The 19,743-nt window shown below is 41.9% G+C and overlaps 2 protein-coding genes across 2 annotated transcripts in view; both read left to right on the forward strand.

Annotated features, from left to right (window-relative positions):
• The window catches only part of si:dkey-82f1.1 (DENN domain-containing protein 2A), a 36,060-nt gene extending 20,976 nt beyond the window's left edge, over positions 1-15,084 (forward strand). The window contains exons 4-20 of the mRNA XM_030054528.1: positions 1,358-1,485; positions 3,658-3,770; positions 3,882-4,079; positions 4,366-4,459; positions 5,106-5,156; positions 5,499-5,686; positions 6,240-6,349; positions 7,185-7,254; positions 7,668-7,745; positions 8,918-9,058; positions 9,194-9,342; positions 11,691-11,868; positions 11,994-12,035; positions 12,264-12,369; positions 12,888-13,178; positions 13,745-13,831; positions 14,269-15,084. Coding sequence (XP_029910388.1) covers positions 1,358-1,485; positions 3,658-3,770; positions 3,882-4,079; positions 4,366-4,459; positions 5,106-5,156; positions 5,499-5,686; positions 6,240-6,349; positions 7,185-7,254; positions 7,668-7,745; positions 8,918-9,058; positions 9,194-9,342; positions 11,691-11,868; positions 11,994-12,035; positions 12,264-12,369; positions 12,888-13,178; positions 13,745-13,831; positions 14,269-14,300 — 2,056 coding nt within the window. The 3' untranslated portion in view covers positions 14,301-15,084. The remainder of the gene's footprint in view (positions 1-1,357; positions 1,486-3,657; positions 3,771-3,881; positions 4,080-4,365; positions 4,460-5,105; positions 5,157-5,498; positions 5,687-6,239; positions 6,350-7,184; positions 7,255-7,667; positions 7,746-8,917; positions 9,059-9,193; positions 9,343-11,690; positions 11,869-11,993; positions 12,036-12,263; positions 12,370-12,887; positions 13,179-13,744; positions 13,832-14,268) is intronic.
• Positions 15,085-16,917: 1,833 nt separating this feature from the next.
• tead4 (TEA domain transcription factor 4) overlaps positions 16,918-19,743 on the forward strand; it is a 38,780-nt gene continuing 35,954 nt past the window's right edge. Inside the window, exon 1 of the mRNA XM_030053669.1 lies at positions 16,918-17,121. The gene's annotated coding sequence lies outside the window, so the exon portion shown is untranslated. The remainder of the gene's footprint in view (positions 17,122-19,743) is intronic.

A 19,743-nucleotide genomic window follows, 5' to 3' on the forward strand; every position in this document is an offset into this window, starting at 1 on the left:
CCAATGATTTACTTTTCTCAACCACAGAGCTAACTTTACAAAACAAAATTGTTTGGAGTGCTCCACTGAAATCACAGCAGTGTACAGCGTCTCCCACATCTTCTGTAAATCACAGCGTGTAATGACATCATCCTGTTTCAAAATATCCCAAAGAATGAGTTCATTGGTTGGATCCGAGGAATGTACACATCAGCTCAACTCATTCCTTACTCCAAAACTCTGCTGGAAAGTAGAGCACAAGTTGTGTGAGTGAGTCATATCTAATGGGCCCTTAGCTTATCAAATAATTTGGCTTTGTCCTTAAAAGCCATTATAAAAGCAAAGCCTTTTAGTATCACAAATGAGTCATCGATCATTAACTGACAGCTTTAATAGCATTACAACAAAAACAAAGTACCAATCTGAATTTCACTCATTTTATTTGCCAATCACAATAAACATATAGGGATTTACAGAAGTCCCACAAGTAGTACTTAACTTCAGATGGTTTCAATCAAACAAACAGAGTTCTGCAGTAGAACCAAAAATGTGAACTTTGCAGTATCGGAGTATGTCTATTGTTCACTTTCTCCAGTGGTCTGCATTCTTGTTTGGAGCTTGGCTTGGCTATGTTACATTCCATACCATATGTGGAGGCCTTTTAGTCTGCTCAAGTGTGGTGTTTCAGGCCCGTTGTTTGGTCAGAATGACTCTCGATGAGTGTCTTGTGCAGCATGTGTGAATGTGTGTGTGTGTGTATGTGTCTGTGTGTATGCATGCATGTGTAGATACTGAAATTATCGTGTGCACTTTATTCTACTGGGATAGATCATTTGGTAGAGGCGGGGCATTCAGAAATGGCCCAAGAAGGAACATCTGCCTGTCTGCTTAGCGTATCACGCATACTATCACATGAACAGACATATCTACACATGCATACAAACATGCAAGTTCAAGTTAAAGTTCAAGTTTATTTAGAGTCCAAAATCACTGCTGACAGTCCCAAGGACTTTACAGGCCCACAAGTTTACAACAAACAATAGCGGTTAAGAAAAAAAACAAAAAAAAAAACACAGATGAAATAGGGAAAATAGAAGAAAACTTGAGGACGACCACAGAGAGAGGGGATCCCTTCCTGCAATAGGTGTTGACCCAGTGGACAGGAGGTCTAAAGCAGTACTGTACAATTACAAAAGAAAATACACTAGCAAACATAGTAAAGAGAGCAAAAGCAACAACACACACACACACACACACACACAAACACACAAACATTTATGAGTGCATACCCAAACACAAACTAAATTCACTCCCTTTCTCTTTTGTATTTGGTGTGCAGCACTTCTAAAGCACTTCTGCCTGTTGCTCTGTCCTCCAGGAAGTCCTACGAGTTTGAGGACCTACTCCAGTCGTCTGCAGAGGGCTGCAGGGTGGACTGGTACGCTCAGTCCAGACTGGGCCTCACACGCACTTTATCAGAGGAGAATGTCTATGAGGACATACTAGGTAATCTATCCACACCACACCTGATGTGGATCAAAGTATGGTTTCAAATGTAGCAATGCTCAGAGTTGCTCTTTTGCCAAGTTGAGGACCTGTCAGACTCAACTTGGAGTAAGAATGTAACTTGATAGTTGAGTCTACATGGTTCTCAGTACTCGCTGATAAATTATTTGCGAGTGCTTATTCAAGTTTTTTGTCAGTTGAGTTTAAAAGTTCTGACTGAAATCACTCCTTGGCTGTTTTGCAGTTTGCAGTTTTGGCAACATACCTTTAGCTGATAAGGAACAGTTCACACAAAAATGAAAATTTTGTCACCCTAATGCCAGTTGAAATGCCAGTTGAAACACAGGAAGTAGCCAGCGCAGCTCCACAGCAGCCTTTTCCAAAACAACTGAACAACTGAAAAAAACTGAAGAGTTCTAAAATGGGCAAAAGATGACAACAGAATGAATCCATGCAGCTTGTGTAGCATAATCCAAGTTTTCATGCCAGCATGCTGAGTGGAAAATATATCATCATTTGGGTGAACTGTTCCTTTACCTTCACAGAGATGCACTTGAATATCCTGGTAAAAAATAAAACTGTGGTTTTTGAAATAAGATAAAAACCTTTCAGTAGCATCAAAGACAAAATTAAGTTATTGATTTAGAGGTATTTTAAAAGATATGTTGTTTAGTGGTCCCATTGTCAACATGTATGCTGTAAAAATTTACCATGAAAGGTTAATGTACATGCCCTCGATATACTGAATGAACTTTTAGTTTCCTTTCTAATATCAGTTCCTTCCTCATATCTGGAACTGAGGTGATGGGGAGGCCATGCTTTCTTAAGTTTGTTCTTCTTTCCTTCTCCAGCATTTTAATATAGAAACATGCTGCTCTGCTGTTATTAAAAGTGATACCTAGCGACATGACCAACATTCCTACCTTATTGTCTGCACTGTTATTCAAACCCCACCCAGAGCTTGTTTCATTTCATAACGTATAAAAGCTGCGTTGTGTGAGGTCTCAGCTGAGGTTGTTCTCTGTGATTGTCAGAGCAGCAGGGGGCATATGAATAGCTTTAGGCTTTGGCACATTTCTGGAAACGGCTCCGACATCTTTTTGTTTTTTATCACCGAGACAAATGTATAATGAGTGCTGCTCATTTGCTGTGGAACAAAATTGCAAACGGTGAAATTATGTTTAATTGCATTTGGGTGATGCCACAACTTTTTTTTCTTTCTTTTTTTTTTTTTTTTGTCTCTATACAGTTTCTGTCTCTCATACAGTGTTATTGTTCATTTAAATAGTCAGACATTGTTCACTGAAGCCTCACCAGCTCCCCATGGGTAAAGTAACTCAGGCACTCACTATGGCCCTCTGTTCACATAGCAGCTCAGTGCCTATGGGAGGGAGGCAGAGCCAGAGATAGACAGTAGTGTAGACAGTAATGAGCGGGTGTGAAGATAAGTCTCCATGGGTTTGTCTTCAACCTCCAAACATTGTGCAGGTTCTCATCACCAAGCTCCAAATACACAATCAACACCACAGTCAGTGTTTTAGACTGAGAGGAAAGAAACTGTCATCAGTGCATGTATTCGGACACACGCACACATGAATTGATGAGCGGTCTGACAGGCACACAGCACGCTCACTTGAATGCAGCTCATGTGCACAAACACACCATAGAGATTGGCTTTTCGCTGTCAGCTGCCAGCAATGTGAAAAACAGTATGTTGATCCCCATTTTCCCCTCCGAGTGAGAGAAAGAAGGGAACTGAATGTCCCTTTACTTCTGCCTCCTCCTACTCCTACAGGTCACATCTGGTGGATGGATTGATAGGCTAGAGGAGAGATACAGAGAGTCAGAGACAAAGAAAGGAGGCAGAAGTCTTGGAAAATGGGCCTACCTCACTGCTTATCTGCAGAGGATTGGTGGCTAGGGTTACAGTTAGCATTAGCTGTGCTAGCAGCAGTTGTGTGTCTCATAACAGTGAAATATGAGCTGAGCTAGCACACTGCTGCCTCTGGCAGACCCTTGCACATCTGGAGTGGGGATAGTTTGGCAAAACAAAAAGTCAGAAACATGACTGATATGGAAAGAATACTTAATCCACTGTTTCATAAGCTTGCAGTGTGGGACTATTTGTGGTGCCACTGATTTCTCAGTTTTGATAAATGTTTCCCCCTGAAGACCCTCCATCCAAGGAGAACCCTTATGAAGACATCGAGCTGGAGAAAAGTTGTCTTGGAAGCAAATGTGTTTCGCCTGTTTCCTCATCCCCGGCCTCTGACACTCCAACTAAGGTACAAATTTGGTGGTCATGACATCACAGCACCAACACATCACCATAAAACCCAAGCAGTTTCCATGTTATACTAATATTTGTCCCCTCTTGGCCTTTCTTTTCCCGCCAGCAATCCTTAAAGCCTGGTTTCTTCAGACAGAACTCAGAGCGTCGAAGCTTCAAGCTCCTGGAACTGCGCAAGACTGGCCGGGATACCGGCATCTCCTCACCCTCCCGTATCAGCCCCCCCTCCACACCCAGCAGCCCTGACGATACCCCCTGTCTGTCTGGAGACCCTTACAACCGCAGACGGAGGAAAATCCCAAAGGTATGGGGATTTGACAGGCCCCTTGAAAACACACACACCCCTCTCTGTGTGATTTATGGTGCAGTGTACAGCTCAGGGAGGCTCTGGCCTGGTCCACTCATGCTGCTGTCTCAGGATGAGTAAGGCGGGGGAAAAATTTTGACATTTATTTCCTGTGAGAAGTGTGCCTAGGGTAAGGCCTCCCAGAAACTGCACTGGAGTAATCTTGTGTGGGTTTGGCAGATTTCATTTTTTAGTGCATGGATGAAGTAAATTTGGACTTTTTGTTTCCCTTTACCCTCTACAGATGGTGCTGAAAATCAATGGCATTTTCGAGGCACGGAGAGGGAAGAAACGCATGAAGCGGGTTTCTCAGTCTACTGAGTCCAGCTCAGGGAGAGGTGAGAGTTAAATGCTCCTGAAAGCAGTCTTTGGTCACAAAAAATAACTTGGCTTGTTTCACCCTTTATTTCTTTGCCCTTCAACAGCACATTTAATGAGGAGTAAACCTACTTAAACTGATAGAAAGCTTGTAAAAATGATACAGTGGCTTATAGAAGACTGATTTAAATCAGTCTTGTGATCAAAAGCAGATGAATATCTCTGTGTATATCTCTATCTATTTACCTATATAATTATATATCGCAAGGTATTTTCTGTTTGTTTATAATAGTGTTTGTTCTATTTATGGTGATAGCTTACTTGAGCTCTACTGCCTGCATACTCTTTCAACCACATTTCTTTCAGTACATCATCCTGAGAAACCTGATCGGAACAGCCTCATAAAGGCGTACCTCCATAAAAGGAACAATACTTCATCATATGTGTTCACTTAGTTTTACAGGCAAGTTTACATTTTTTGGGTCAGTTGAGACTGACCCATTTTTCAGTGGGCCAGATAGTGTTGTGTGGTTATATGAGACCCAAATGTGGCTGGTATGAATGCAAGGAGAGCAAAGACCTTGTGATCCAAAGTTTCCTGTGATTGTTATTTGTAGTGTCCTCACACTGTCTGCTCTTTCCTTTTTTGCTCTCTCTTTGACACAGTGACAGATGAGAACAGTGAGTCGGAGAGTGACACGGAGGAGAAACTAAAAGGTGAGAACTGAAAATAAGGAAGTAGGTTTAGTCAATCCAAAGTGAGTGATCTTGGGAGCGGGACTCAGAAATGGCAAGCAAAATGTTTAGTTTCACTTCAGTGTTGTCTCACTCATTAGAAACAAGTATATGAGAACATGTATGTAAAAACGGATTGGGATCGTACTTTTTTTTCTTGCCACTGTTATTTTACCTCCTGCTGCATTGAGACGGATTCTGTTATTGACAAACATCTAACTACCAAGACATACTCAGAATTGCTGTAAGTCTTGCATAGCCGCCTGTTTGAGTGCATGTATCACATGTTTTGTATGAACCAATATGTGTCTATGTGTGTTGTAGCTCACAGCCAGCGCCTGGTGTCAGTCCAGTCCATGCTGAGACAGGCAGGACGGTATCGCACCTTGGAGCGGGATCTAATGGAGCTGCAGGAGAGGAAACTCTTTGAGTATTTCATAGTCGTTGCGCTCCACAAGACCAAGGCCGGAGTTCCCTACCTGCCTGAGGTCACACAGCAGTTTCCTCTCAAGGTAAAATGGGATGAAACTGTTATTGAAGCATTTCATTTCAAAATGAGACATTTGCCTTTGGAAAAATGTCTCACTAAATTTCCTCTTCAGTATTTTAATCTAAGTAGATGTACTGTGCTACCCACTACCACTGATGGACAGAACACTAGAAGTGGTTTAGGCTAGGCAGTTAGGCAGTTCATGAAAGCGTTTGCATTTGCTTGCATTAACACTACAAAAAAAAAAAAAAAAACTCTGGCTGAGGAAGTGATACACTTTGCAGGAGCTGTTCATCTGCAATAAATAGAACCACAATTGGATAATTAGCATGAGTCATCATAGCTGAAGACACACAAAAAAGTCAAACTTCATCAGCAGGAAACCCAAGAAAATGGACACTCATAGATTGCCAATTCATCTTTGCAAAGTGCAGCCAAAACAAACACCACTTTAATGTCACAGAGTCTGTCTTCCGTTACCTATGGTATTCCATACTGATGATTTTTTTTAAAATGTAAACAATAAATGTAATTAAACTGAACTTGAGTTGATTTTTTCGTCAATTTTCCCCTAGCTGGAGAGGAGCTTCAAGTTTATGCGGGAAACAGAGGACCAGCTAAAGGTTATCCCTCAGTTCTGCTTCCCTGATGCTAAAGACTGGGCGCCTGTGGACAACTTCCCCAGGTAAGAAGGAGTCTGGCTGCTCCCACTGGAGTCAGAAACATAATAATAAAAAAAAAAAAAAATAAGCAGTGCTAAACAAGAACATAGGAATTTCCCATCACAGTACAATTAGCTCAGCTGCCAGCCATGTTAATAAACACACACAACTGCTTGTTAGTGAGAAAGCGAAAAGCCAAAAATCGAAGTTAGAAATGACCTTTCAGCTCGTAAAAATGACTAAGCCCTCTTTAACTGACAGTGACAAATGATTACAGGGAGGAAACTTGGTAGATTTAGCACCTTACACCTGGTTCATTATTACAAAATCACCACTTTTTGTGCGCTGTTTGACTTTGGCCACATTACCCAGTCCTACCAGGCTTAGCCTCTCAAGGACCGTATTGTTCGGAGAAGTGATGATGTGTGTCCTCAGGGTGATGGCTAATAATTACCTGGCAGTAAACGTCTGATGGGTGAAGGGCCAGAGGAATGTTGTTGGCACAAGCTATGCAAGCTGCCAAACACACACCTGCAGACCCAGTCATTGAACTGTCTGACACACTCCACCGTCTGCAGGGTCGTCACTGGCCAATGAATACCTGTCAGGTAAAATTGAGAGGCCTTTGTGTGGATATTTGCAGAGTAAGCCTGCCCCGAGGGTCTTCCTAAGTTGTCAAGTACAAAGTGCAGCCAACATCTCCGACAACACCTAGTTGGCGAGTGAAGTGCAGTCCAAAATTTTCTGTTTTTCTGTTTCCACAACAGCTCACTCTATGTGTTAGCAGTTATACAGCTCGAAATAGTTTCCAGTGTGTCTCAGTTATCTTCTTTTTTTTTTTTTCTTTTCTCCCCCCAGTGAGACGTTCTCATTTGTCCTGACTGGTGAGGATGGGAGCAGGCGTTTTGGTTACTGTCGGCGTTTATTGGTAGGTTTCCAAAATGCTGTTGCCTCTAATTGCCTCTATTGCCTCAAAATAATATATCACTTGATGTTTTTTTCTCTTATTTGATTTTAGTGTAGATCCTTATTTATCTCCTTATGAATTTGATATTACTTTACTTTTTTTTTTTTTTTTTTTTTTTTTACCCTTTTCTTGGTGCCGTACTTATAAGTTGTCAATATATTATTACACCAATGTTAACAAGACAAATTCCTATTCATTTTTAATGATTTGGTGGTAAACCTAATACCATTTTTTTTAGTTACTGCACCTGCAAAGACGGTGTGAAACAAAGGCTTTGTTTGCTCCACTGGCCTAATCCTTGTGTTTGGGTGAGCAGCCCTGTGATGTGCTGTTGTTCTAAGGCCGTCTGTCTTTTTCCTACCTGCTGTTTACAGCCCAGCGGTAAAGGCCGGAGGCTTCCTGAGGTTTACTGCATCGTCAGCCGCCTGGGCTGCTTCGACCTCTTCTCCAAGGTAGCTTCAGCAGGCTCATAAGCATGAACACAAATGCACAGAAGTAGGCCTACATAAACATGCACTTAAAGCCATTACATGCATCCATTAATATTGAGTATAATTCATGTTTTGCACACACACTTTCCCACTGAGAGAATGGGAACAGACCCCACATTCAGTGTGCCAAGTGGTACCACCCGTGGGACCCACCCACCCTCTCCCTGGTAGCCACTTTCCCACAGAGCCGTGTAGCCCTGGCTCCAGTACAGAGAGACACATGTGAACTGCAGCTGATGCGGTTACTTTAGCTGAATAGGTTCCCTGTAATGAACATAAGATTTATGTGTGTCAATGTGTGTATGTGAACATCTGTCCAGTGTGTATGTGTACATATATATTACTGCAGAAGTTGTGTGTGTGCATGGATATATAGATGGGTGTAGGTTGGTGAACATATTTGCTGTAAGAGAAAGGGCAAATATAGATTGATTAATATTTCTCCATTGGAAGTGCTTGGTTTTCATGGTATGCTCAACACACTACATCTGTATCAGATCAACTACACAATGTTAACTCTATACAGATGTGTAGATGCATTGCATACAACATAGATGCACACAGTGTAGTGGGGCCAAGTAGAAAAAAGAAAGAAAATGCTTGAGGAGTACACATTTTCTCCCACTATTAAATTCCCATCACTTCACAGTGAACTACACTCCACTTGAATTGACTCATACTTAACAGCAAAATCATAAGAATGAATATCCTTGAAAAGGCAAACCCAAGAATGATTTTCCAAGGGTCCTCAAAGTCATCACAGTGTGTTATCACAGAATTCATTTGTTAACAATGACCAAACTTACTACATTTCCAGAGGAGACATTTAGATATGTGTGTAAAAAGCTGGCTTTGCAAATAAAGCAAATTAAATGTGTTAATTTATACTCAATACTGAAACAATAGATTAGAGCAGTGCTTCTAAATCCTGGTTTTCAGGGCCCAAAGTTCTACGGCATTCACCTGGCATGTGTTTGCATCAGGCTCTGATTACTTGGCTAAAATGAAAACGAACATGACTTCACGCCAGGAGGATCTGAACTGACAACTACTGGGTCAGAGAGACTGGTGCCCTACAAGTACCCAGATGGCTTGTGCTTATGGTACAAACATACCTGCATTTTATTCTCCAGATCCTGGATGAAGTGGAGAAGAGGAGAGCTATCTCCCCTGCACTGGTGCAGCCCTTCATGAGGGGCATCATGGAAGCTCCCTTCCCTGCTCCGGGAAGGACCATCACCGTCAAAAACTTTTTACCTGGCTCTGGGACTGAGGTGAGACGGCGGGAATGCCACGAATGAAATCAGCTTTTGAACTAATTAGAAAAACAGATCAGTTACAGTGAGTCTGTGACTGTGCCTGTCTGTGTCTCCTTCCCTTGGCTAACTCTCTGTTTCTTTGCCCCCCAGGTGATAGAACTGTGTCGGCCATCTGACTCCCGTCTGGAACATGTGGACTTTGAATGTCTCTTCTCTTCTTTGAGTCTGCGTCTCCTTCTCCGGGTATTTGCCTCCTTATTGCTGGAGCGCAGGGTTATCTTCACTGCTGACAAACTGAGGTTAGCTCCAGCATGTTTTTTTTTTTATGGAGGGGTTTGAGGGTGGGGGTGTTGGGGGTGGGGGTTAGGCACAGGAATGCAACCCACAGATCACTGATTCAATCGCCACAACAGACTTGAGTCCTGGTGGCTTTTGAATTGTCCATCAGCACGACTCTGAACTCCTACCTGCCCACCCACCATGCTAATTTACTTGGATAACTGTCAGTAAAATGCCAAAAATGTAAATGTCACCATGAGCGCATTGTGCTTCTAGAGTCATAGCTCTGATTCCAGTTTACTGCATTGGCTGCAACCACATGCTTTAGCCTTCAATTAGATGTTCACTGACAGAGCTGTTTTTTTAGGCGTCTCCACGCAACTTGCGACTAAGCCTCATGACGCAGTAGCAGATCATTCTCGGTGCTGTCAGTTGTGAGCAGGTTGGTTTGCTTCAGCATCTGGATGGTTCCATTTTTTTTTTTTTAAATTCAAGTGTTTGATTTGTGCCTGCTGTAATGGATGTGAACTAACCATGCTATTTGTCGTGATCATCTTTATATGTTCTCGTGAGATTCTCTGGTTTATCAGACCAGTTTACAGACCAAAAGTGACTTAATAAATACACCATCATACTTTTTTGTTGTTGATGAAGGTTTTCAGCCATCCAGGTCATGGCATATTTTAAAGTAGTACGTCAATGGTGAGTGGACTTTCAGAGAAGGCTCCGCATCATCCGGGAAGCCTCTCAGATGAGTTGTGAAACGTTTTCAAGATTACCCAGGAAGTCCAGCTGCCTTTGGCTTACTTGTAGATGTTGGTTCTGCTGGGAAATTATCCTAGACCTGTAAAGATACATGTAATCCAGTGGGGGTGGATGAGTCAAAGCCACAACATCATCTCTGGTCTCACTGAAATCAGTTCTGAGTAACGCAGTGCGGAGAGGGGTAGATGGTGAGAAAAGGAAGACGAGCATGAAAGATATGACAGAGAGACATCAAGTCGACTGCTGGAGGAGACTGAGCAAGTGTTAAAGGAAGGAATGCTGTTGTGTTATACAGTCGCCTTGGGAACAATCATTTCTTTCTCTGGAAAACTGTCATGGATGCCAGATAGAAGAAGGAGCTAGGCTTTTAGGAGATGGCTCCAGAGCTAACATGTGTGCACACTGACGCCATCACACCCACACAACTCACTAAAAGTTTTAACTCTTTCACTGGCGTCCCCGCAGTCAGGGTCAGTCAGGGTGTAATTTGGGATTTTTTACTGTTGGTTTAGCATGCAGGCTCAGCGGAAACACTCACTGTTTCCTAATTTAGTTCAAATATCACCCACCTGGAGCTCAAGGTTTGATAATTAAGCCATGTTTTTATTTACAAAGACAGAAACTCACTTAAATTATGTTTTTTTTGCAAACAGAATTTCCCTCTGTGTCAATGTAGTGTTTAAAAGGTAGCATGAGAAACCTTTCTCACCAGAGCTCATAAGCAGATCATGAGTTGTTGCTCATTTTCTACCGTTGAGTGGAAACTTGGCATCTTCAGTCATTTTTTGAATGAATTAACTAAGAGCAGGCACACACACGGGAGGCATTAAGTTAACAATGCGGGATGAATGCTTGCCGCTGCTTGCGTTACATCACACTCCTCTAAAAGATGCTTTTTAGCATTCCTCTCACACTGAGAACAGGCTTCTTAAGAACAAACACAAATTAACTCCACCAATTATGTTCCAAACTGCGTAATGAGCGGCAGTAGAGGTTATTTGTTGAGAAATTGTCTAGCACCATCTTGTGGTGACTGGTAGACTTGAATTTGAGATCATCATGTAATTGTTCTTGAAGGTGTACTAATAAATTTATCACTTGTACTGGTGCTCATTGTACTGGTGGTTGATTGACTTATGTTTATTTTCATTGTCTGGGTTTTGATTTTCTTTATTCCCTTCAATGTATCATCAGCTGCATCATTAATGAGGACTGCTCCCACCAACTCTGCACTTAATTGATCATAATGCATTGCAGCTACTAGACATAATGCATTTTGAATAGAGTGCATTTTTTCTTGTCTGGAAATACTCACTTGAAAAGTCAGCAATATTATTATTATGGCTCTCTCCGTCTACATGTATAAACCTCACCTGAATGTAACAAGTTTACAGCTGTGGTCTGGGGATTGTTGAAAGTCATTTTTGGAAATGTAGAAAATCAGTAGGCCTAATTCTCCAGGGATAGGTTTATTGAAGAATTTCCACATTTCACGTGGAAGACGATTATTTACTACAATCTTGATGCATTCAACTACTTTAAGTTATCACCATGCACAGTATGTGTGCTAACCTCTCTCCTCCTCTTTTATCTTTTCCCCTAGCACATTGTCTCAGTGCTGTCATGCAGTGGTAGCTCTCCTCTACCCCTTCACCTGGCAGCACACCTACATCCCTGTACTACCGCCCTCCATGTTGGATATAGTCTGCACACCTACGCCTTTCATTGTCGGCCTGCTCTCAAGCTCTCTGCCTCGACTCAAAGAGCTGCCCATAGAAGAGGTGAGACCATTTTTTTTTTTTCCTGTATGTGATAAACCGACTTGGGTGTCCTTGCCTCTGACCTTTTCCTCCACTGAACAATGGCTCCAGGAAATGACATCACTCTCGCTCTGCTCCTCACTCAGGTCCTAGTGGTCGACCTCGGCAACAGCCGCTTCCTGCGACAGGTAGAGTGCATAGAAACACAGAGACAATACTGCATGAACACATGGACATCATGAGAAACGCTCTACAGGCGTTAGCTCACTCTTAAAGTCCATCATGTAGTTACTAGCTCTACTCCGTCCTGTGTGATTACAATATTGTAATTCATTTAAAAAAAAAATATATATTACATTTACGTACTTTTCACTGAATTCTGTTTTGTTTTGTTTTGTTTTTTTTTACCTCTCCAGCTGGATGATGAAGACTCCATTCTTCCCCACAAGCTTCAGGCTGCTCTGGAGCACGTGCTGGACAAGAGGAGGGAGCTGGCTTGTGAAAAAGCAGATCTTCCCAATGGTGAACACCCTTATTATTACTTTCATTTGGACTTCTCTTTTCTCCAGAAATATGGCAAAGACAACTCTGTAAGTTCCTGAGTTGTGACTAGTGGCACCCTCTAGGGTTGTAGGGATACATTGAAGGACAATAAAACCATAGTAGTAAGGTTGAATGAAAACAGTCAGGCAAATGCCCTTCTCTATTCCCTCCCCACTGATCCAGTGACAGCTGATGAGCAATCCGTCCCGCTTTAAATTTTACCTTAACTAATCAGTCCTGAGCCACAAAATTCACTTGGATAGGAAAAATTGATTAAAAGTTTGATCCTCAACTAATTCTTGTAGTCATTTATCAAGTAAAAATACCAAACATTTGCTGGTTACAATTTATATTTACAATTTTTATTTATATTGTGGTCACTTTGCAACAATTTTACTCATTGTCTCTTTAAATCTAAACCTGTCTCTCTTTTTCTCTCTCCCTATTGTTTCCTCTTCTTCTCTCTCCCTGGTTCTGTGTCCTCCACCTCCTCTCAGACTCCTGCTCCCTCAGCATGGCGGTGTCAGAGGCCTTTGTGCGTTTCTTTGTGGAGATGGTGGGTCACTACTCCCTCTTCATGGGTGGAGCAGAGCGGGAGGATGACTCGTCTGTCTCATCTCCCTCCACACCCAGCCCATCCTCCTCCGCTTCCTCCTCCTTCCAACGGGAGGCTTTCCGCAAGGCAGTGACCTCCAAGAGTCTGAGGAGGTTCCTGGAGGTGTTTATGGAGACGCAGATGTTCACCGGTTTCATCCAGGAGCGGGAACTGCGCAGGCAGGGACTCAGAGGTACTGAGAGAGGACAGGTCACAGTGCCTTGTTTGATTACCTATTATCTTACTGTGCTATAGTTGTAGTGGCAATCTTTAGGGCATTAAACTTTGCTCCAAAGCCACTTAAAGGGCCAGCTAAACAGAAGCAAGAAAGTAGAAGTACTGGTCACATGTCCATATCTGTGGCAAAAAAAAAAAACCTTCTTCAACAGCCTAGACCCTGTCAGTACTAATATCAATACTCCACATTGAAATTTAAATTATATCTAATCACATATATGACTCAGATTTCTCCCATAATCCTATATACTGCCATGCCATACAACAATGTAAAACCCATTGGCATATCTACTGCTGTTTTTTATTTATTTCATTTTTCATTTCACTGGACTACAACATTGTGAGAGTTTGAGATTTCAATGATACACAACATGCGACTTATCCAATTCAGTCCATTCTTCAGGCATCTCTCTTGCTGTCTTTTTATTTGGATTTATACAAATACGGTATGTATGCTTTCTTAGAGGTTGTGGCTGCATCTTGATGCTGGATTTAGAAATCTGTGTGTTGTTTTGTGTCCAGGTTTGTTTGAGGTGAGGGCACAAGAGTATCTGGACTCGCTGCCTGGGAGCGAGCAACGAGGAGTCAACAAGTTCCTCAAGGGGCTAGGTGAGATGTACATCTGCCCTCCTCCTACATTCTCTCTCATGCACTATATTAAGTGTAAAAACACACACACACACGCGCACACACACACACAGACACACACACACACACATACACACAGATATATACATATTATTAATATTGCGTACAAAAAACACTGAGTAATTTGTCAGAAATAAAGGCAAATTGTCTTGTCCCCAACCCTGTATTTCTTCTCATGGTGGGAAGAAGAAGCATTTTGTATCAATTATTTTATTCAGTGAAAGCGATGGATCAGATTGGTGCTTGATCTTAATCAAATTTTTAAGTTTGGTTCTCAGTATCAGTATCAGTGGGATCCGTACATCCCTACATATACCATATAATATAACCCCTCACTGATAAGTAAATATATTCACTTTATTTACATCTCTTGATTCAAATTTTTGTTTGTTTTTCAGGAAACAAGATGAAATTCCTGTCCAAAAAATGATACTCGTAAATAATGATTGTTTTGGTGGAAACGAAGCATGGAGGGTCGTGCAGAAGAAGAGGACACACTCTCTGGACTTGGATGTCTCAAACCTGCTCCAGAGCATAGATGTGGAGATGTGTGTGTGCCACATGGAGGGCAGACCCTTAACCAGACTGGACTGACCATTTATGAGGATAAGGGATTCTGGGGAATTAGGGTTTTGCTCCCCGTTTCACTAGCCAGCCACTCTGGACTCCTTCCATTTGTGTGGTTTGTGGGCGTTGTGCATCTTGGAGCAAAAATACCTTCCCACATAATAAGACACCAAGGACCATCTGAAAACAATGTCTTGTTACACTCTCGTCAAGGCCCTGATGTTTGGTGAGAGTGTACATTATTGTATAGCACAGTGTGAATCCACGTGGAACAGAGTTTTCTCTCTTTCTGTCACTGACTTCACTCATAAAATCTAAAATGCACCGATGAGGACCGTCACTGAGGATGCTGTCCTCCAACCGAATGACAGATTCAGTTTTGTACAGTACTTTATCCATTCCAAGTATTTCCTGTAGAAACTTTAAAATAAATACAGTAGTACAACTTCTTCTTCAACAGGAGGCTTTTAAGTTAATTTATATTCTTTTTAGACAAATTTAATCTCTCTCTCTCTCTTTTCTGCCGAATGAGTGCAAAAAATCTCCTGTAGTTTGTAATAGGCTTTATTTAACAGAGTCTAGTTCAGACTGTTTGTAGACCGTTTTGAGCTGTCGGGTGTATGTACCACTGTTTTAAGTAAAAAAAACATTTTCATTGGAATAGGAGTGAATACCAAAACAAAAATGTAATGAGTGAGAAAGTGTTACAAAACAGAAAAAAAATGGGAATAGCTCTTTCACTTGGATTAGAATATAAGATTTGGATAGATTTGATGTTGAACAAAATGTATCGTAAGCCAATCAATATCAACATGCTTCTAAAACACCACAAGTTTTGCCTTAACTTGATTGAGAATGCAATGAAACTGTATAAATAAAGTGATTTTAATTAGAACAATGTCTGAATTGTCTTTTTGAGGACAATATTCTATCTGTTCTTCAGAAAACGAAAGGTAGCAACAAGGTTGTCGTGTAGTTAGAGAAAATGTCCTTGAATGTGAGAATTAGGGTTTATGGCCCATGTTGGCAGGCAACCACACTCAGGTATCCTTGAATAAGACACTGACTCCCCACCAGCTGCAGGGGGCGCCGTTCTTGACCTGACTGTGAACTCGAGCCTGTGATGGGGTGCAAAGACAGAGTTTCCATTTCTGGATAAATACAATTTATTGTCACAAGGATGTACACAGAAACATTATTATTGTATTACTGTTGTAAAGGGTTGGCAGCAAGCCAGTGCTGCGCAATACCCATTTTACCCACTGGAGGGCTCTGTTTCCTAGTTAATTTTATGCTGCACATGCTGCATCAAGCTGTCCAAAGTCCACAATCACATCCCAGACAATCAGGCCTCTATAATGAATTGCACAACATGCTCAAGCCCAAGAATATCATTGCTTTCGTTGGCCTACATTGGGCAGTTTATGGCACTGATGAGTGACGCTTCGGTTTTAGGAAACGAGGTGAACAAATGATGAATTGATGAATCCCATAGAATTTTATATCTATTTCTATCTATCTATACACTATCTACTATCTATACACACATACATACATACATATATTATACATCCATGGTGTACATTACTCTATGAACTACTAAAATTCCAAGTGGCTGGAGGAATGGACAGAAACATTTTACCCACACTTAAGCCCCCTGGATTAAGGGGAAGTAATTTAGCCCCTCTAAATCAGTCTGACATCATAAATATCAACATCCCATTATTAAAGGATTTCATTAGTGTTGCGGAGCTGAAAAAAGTGGATAAACCATGAACCCCAGTCAATGGTTATCATAATGCCAACACTATCATGGCCTACATATAGGCCATATATAAAACTGTTATACCCTGAGGAAAGCATTGTCTTATGTCCCCAGCCCCTCAAAAAGACTCTATACTCATATAGGCATAACATCCTAATGTTGTCATATTCATTTCAGCCTAATAAAAAGTTGGATGAAGTCTTTTCCTGAAGTGGTCTTAACCGTCCACTACATCCTGCATTACCATACATAAACACATTTAAAATCAATGCACACACGCCCAGACGTCATATCGTAACAATAGTAAGTATGAGACCCACTTTACCTTCAGTTCTGCAGCCGACTGATCTTCTATTCTTAGCTCTTATCACAGGGAAGATTATTAGTCCCTTGTCCTTCCATGTGTTTGCCCCTCCTTCCAAAGGCAGGGACAATATCCCTTACCTTGGTTCAACTTTTGGGGATTTTTGTTTGTTTGTTTGTTTGTTTGTTTTGCTGTGACCCCCATCCCCAGCAACCCACCCTCCCCCTACTCCTCCCTCCCTCCCTCCTCCTGGCCGGGCTGTGGCTCTTTTCCTTTTCGGAGCCCGGAGCCCTCCCCTCCCTCATTACGTGTTGACCGGTCAGACCTCCCTCCCCTCCCTCCGTCCTCCTCTCCCTTGGTCTTTTTCTCTGTCTTTTCCAGGCTTCATGTCATACCACGGCTAATTCCTGAAATTCCTGCCCTCCTTGCGCTTCAAACGACTTCAGGGACGAGAGGAGGGAGCTAAGACTTGCCAAAAAAAAAAAAAAAAAGAAAGAAAGAAAAAGAAAAAAATACACAGGGAAAAAGAAAAGAAAAAAGAAATCATACAGATATTCTTCACTAAAATCAAATATTCCTCTTACCTGCGCTCCAGACTGCTAAGGGTCTCAACAGGTAAGCTCCCACAGAACCAAGTGTTTGAGTCTTATGTTTTATTTCCAGGGGCTGCGCTCATGTTCATATTTTGAAGCAGCGCGTCTCCTGAAGTTGTGCGCGTCTAAACTTTCGGCTTTTGCGGAGCTCACACTGTGGATGTAAATATCGCACCATCACGCCGCTTTGTCGCTGAATCATTCTCACTCGCTGTCGGAGATAACATTCTTCAAATATCTGACATTTCTTTGGTCAAATTCCTACATTTTTTTTTATTCCAGTAATGTGGTGGACTTCCTGTGCTCCAGCCGGAACTTTTTGAAGGAAACCAATAACGTCATAGGCATGCAGTCAAACATTAGCGCTTGTCTGGGTAAAGTTTTACACCGGTAAACGCAAATAATTCATCCAATGTATTTATTAACCCACCGGTTTTAATTTAGAGGGCGTTTTTTTCTATTCTGGCACCAAAAGCACTGTATGCGGGCTAGACACTAGTTTGACACAGTGGTGGCCCGACTGTATTCTCATTCCCTGTCATGAACAGCCTCTTTCTGCAATTAAAATGACTGTGTTGTAAACTGATAATAGTATCATAGTGTTTGGAAAACTGATGATAGCCTGTCATTGTTTTACTACTGATAGCTTTAAAACAATTCATATATAACATATTATTATTATTATTATGTTATCATCATCATCATCATCATCAGTCAATAGTATTTCTATTGTTAAAAAAATCCCAGACCACTTACATTACACCAGAATTGTTTTTTTTTTTTATTAACTGTGTCTCCTGTAGTTCATTTTAATCTTTAAAAAAAAAAAAAACAGTTCTCAAATGCTTGTGTGTGTGTGTGTGTGTGTGTGTGTGTGTGTGTGTGTGTGTGTGCTGCAACAAATACAGATAATCTCAGATAAGTTAACAAGTGCAGAAACATAAACTTAAATGACTCTCGTGTCCTTTCAGATGCATCAGTGTGATGGTATAAACTTTCTCCCACTCAGTTTGTTAGTTTATTGCCAAATGTGGTAACCCACAAACATCTGGCGCCTAAGTAAGCTAAGACAAACTATGAAAAGGATCTGCAAATACCATCAGACCCAGATCTGGTGTGTGTGCGTGCGTGTGTGTGTGTGTGCGTACACCTGTGTATGACAGACATTGTATTCTATTGTATATTCCAGGGGATCCAGAGCTGCTATAGTGACTGTGGTGCTGACAGGCCATGTGCGAGCGAGTATTTTTGATCAGGGTCCGAGTTAGTGCAGGCCTGTGTGTGCGTGTGTATGTGTGTTATGGTGTCCCACAGGGCAGCTGAGGGGAGTGTGTACTCCAGAGGGGCAACAGGTGGAATGGGGTAGGGTCGCAGTATGATAGAGGGGCAAACACACACCTGTTGAGGCCCTCTTCAAAGTCTCTGACAGCCAAAGGAGATTGTTTTTTCTTGAGGTCCTGGCCCTTTGTTTGTTTTCAGGACTTGAGGCTCTCTGTTGTCCCAGACATATGAATTATAATGTAATATGAACTGTAAGGTTGCACTGTTGCTGCTGTTGTGCAATAGGATTGGTGTGTGTTTGTGTGGGTGGATATGCGTGGGGGTGGGTGCTTGTGTGTGGGTTTAGGAGTGCATTTATGAGTGTGTGTGTGTGTGTGTGTGTGTGTGTGTGTGTGTGTGTGTAGGCGGATGAGTGGAACAAGTTAGAAGGTATGTAAAAAAGCATGGAAAGTGTGTGAGCAAGCAGGAAAATGTGTGTGTGTGTGTGTGTTTCTGTGTACATCCTTGTGAACAAGTCAGTGTGTCTCTTTGTTTTGTTTTGTCTGTGTGTGTTTCTGTGTGTGTGTGTGTGTGTGTGTGTGTGTGTGTGTTGTGAACTGCCCTGAGACAGGTCCTCTCCACAGCGGAGGAGGAGAGGAGGGATTTTTTTTTTCCTTTTTTTGCTGTGCTCATCCCACATAGCGATCATTCCTCCTCCGCTCGCACGAGAGAAGCGAATAATGCCTCAGATATGAGCCTTGTAGAACAAAGAGATTCTGCCCCTCTGAGCTCCCCCTCTTCTACCAACACCGCTCTCTGCCCACAGCTCTTTGGAGTCTGTTAGTGTGGAGTTCATTGATTCCAGCCTGTCTGATGGATCTTTCTGTTTGGATTATCTGGGACTGATCTGATACAGGCCAGCCGAGTCTTGACCCTCAGACCCTCCCTGGTTATCATTAGATATAGAGCTAAAGCGAGCAGGTTGTGTAGTAAGTATGGGTGACCTGGTGGAAGGAACAATGAAAACCCAATGTGTATGTGTGTGTGTGTGTGTGTGTGTGTGTGTATGTGTGCATGCGTGTGTTCATTTTAATCATTATTTATTCCGAGCATCTGAGCATGCTTGCCCATTTCCAGTGGTACCCTTTGTCATATTCACATAATTACACACATTCACACCTTGCTGCAGTCTTCCTCTGTCTATCACAGTGCAGCTGGGTGTGCAAGAGATGGGATGATGTAAAAAAATCAAAATCATGATGAGTTGTAACTTAAATAGACCTTTGTCCCAACACCCGTTTTGACATGAAACAGCAGGGTAAACACAGGTATTACTAATGACGTTAATTGAGGTTCTGTTCCAGTTAAATGAACCGGACTCTGT

This window comes from Myripristis murdjan, chromosome 6 (assembly GCF_902150065.1).
Source record: "Myripristis murdjan chromosome 6, fMyrMur1.1, whole genome shotgun sequence".
NCBI lineage: Eukaryota > Metazoa > Chordata > Actinopteri > Holocentriformes > Holocentridae > Myripristis > Myripristis murdjan.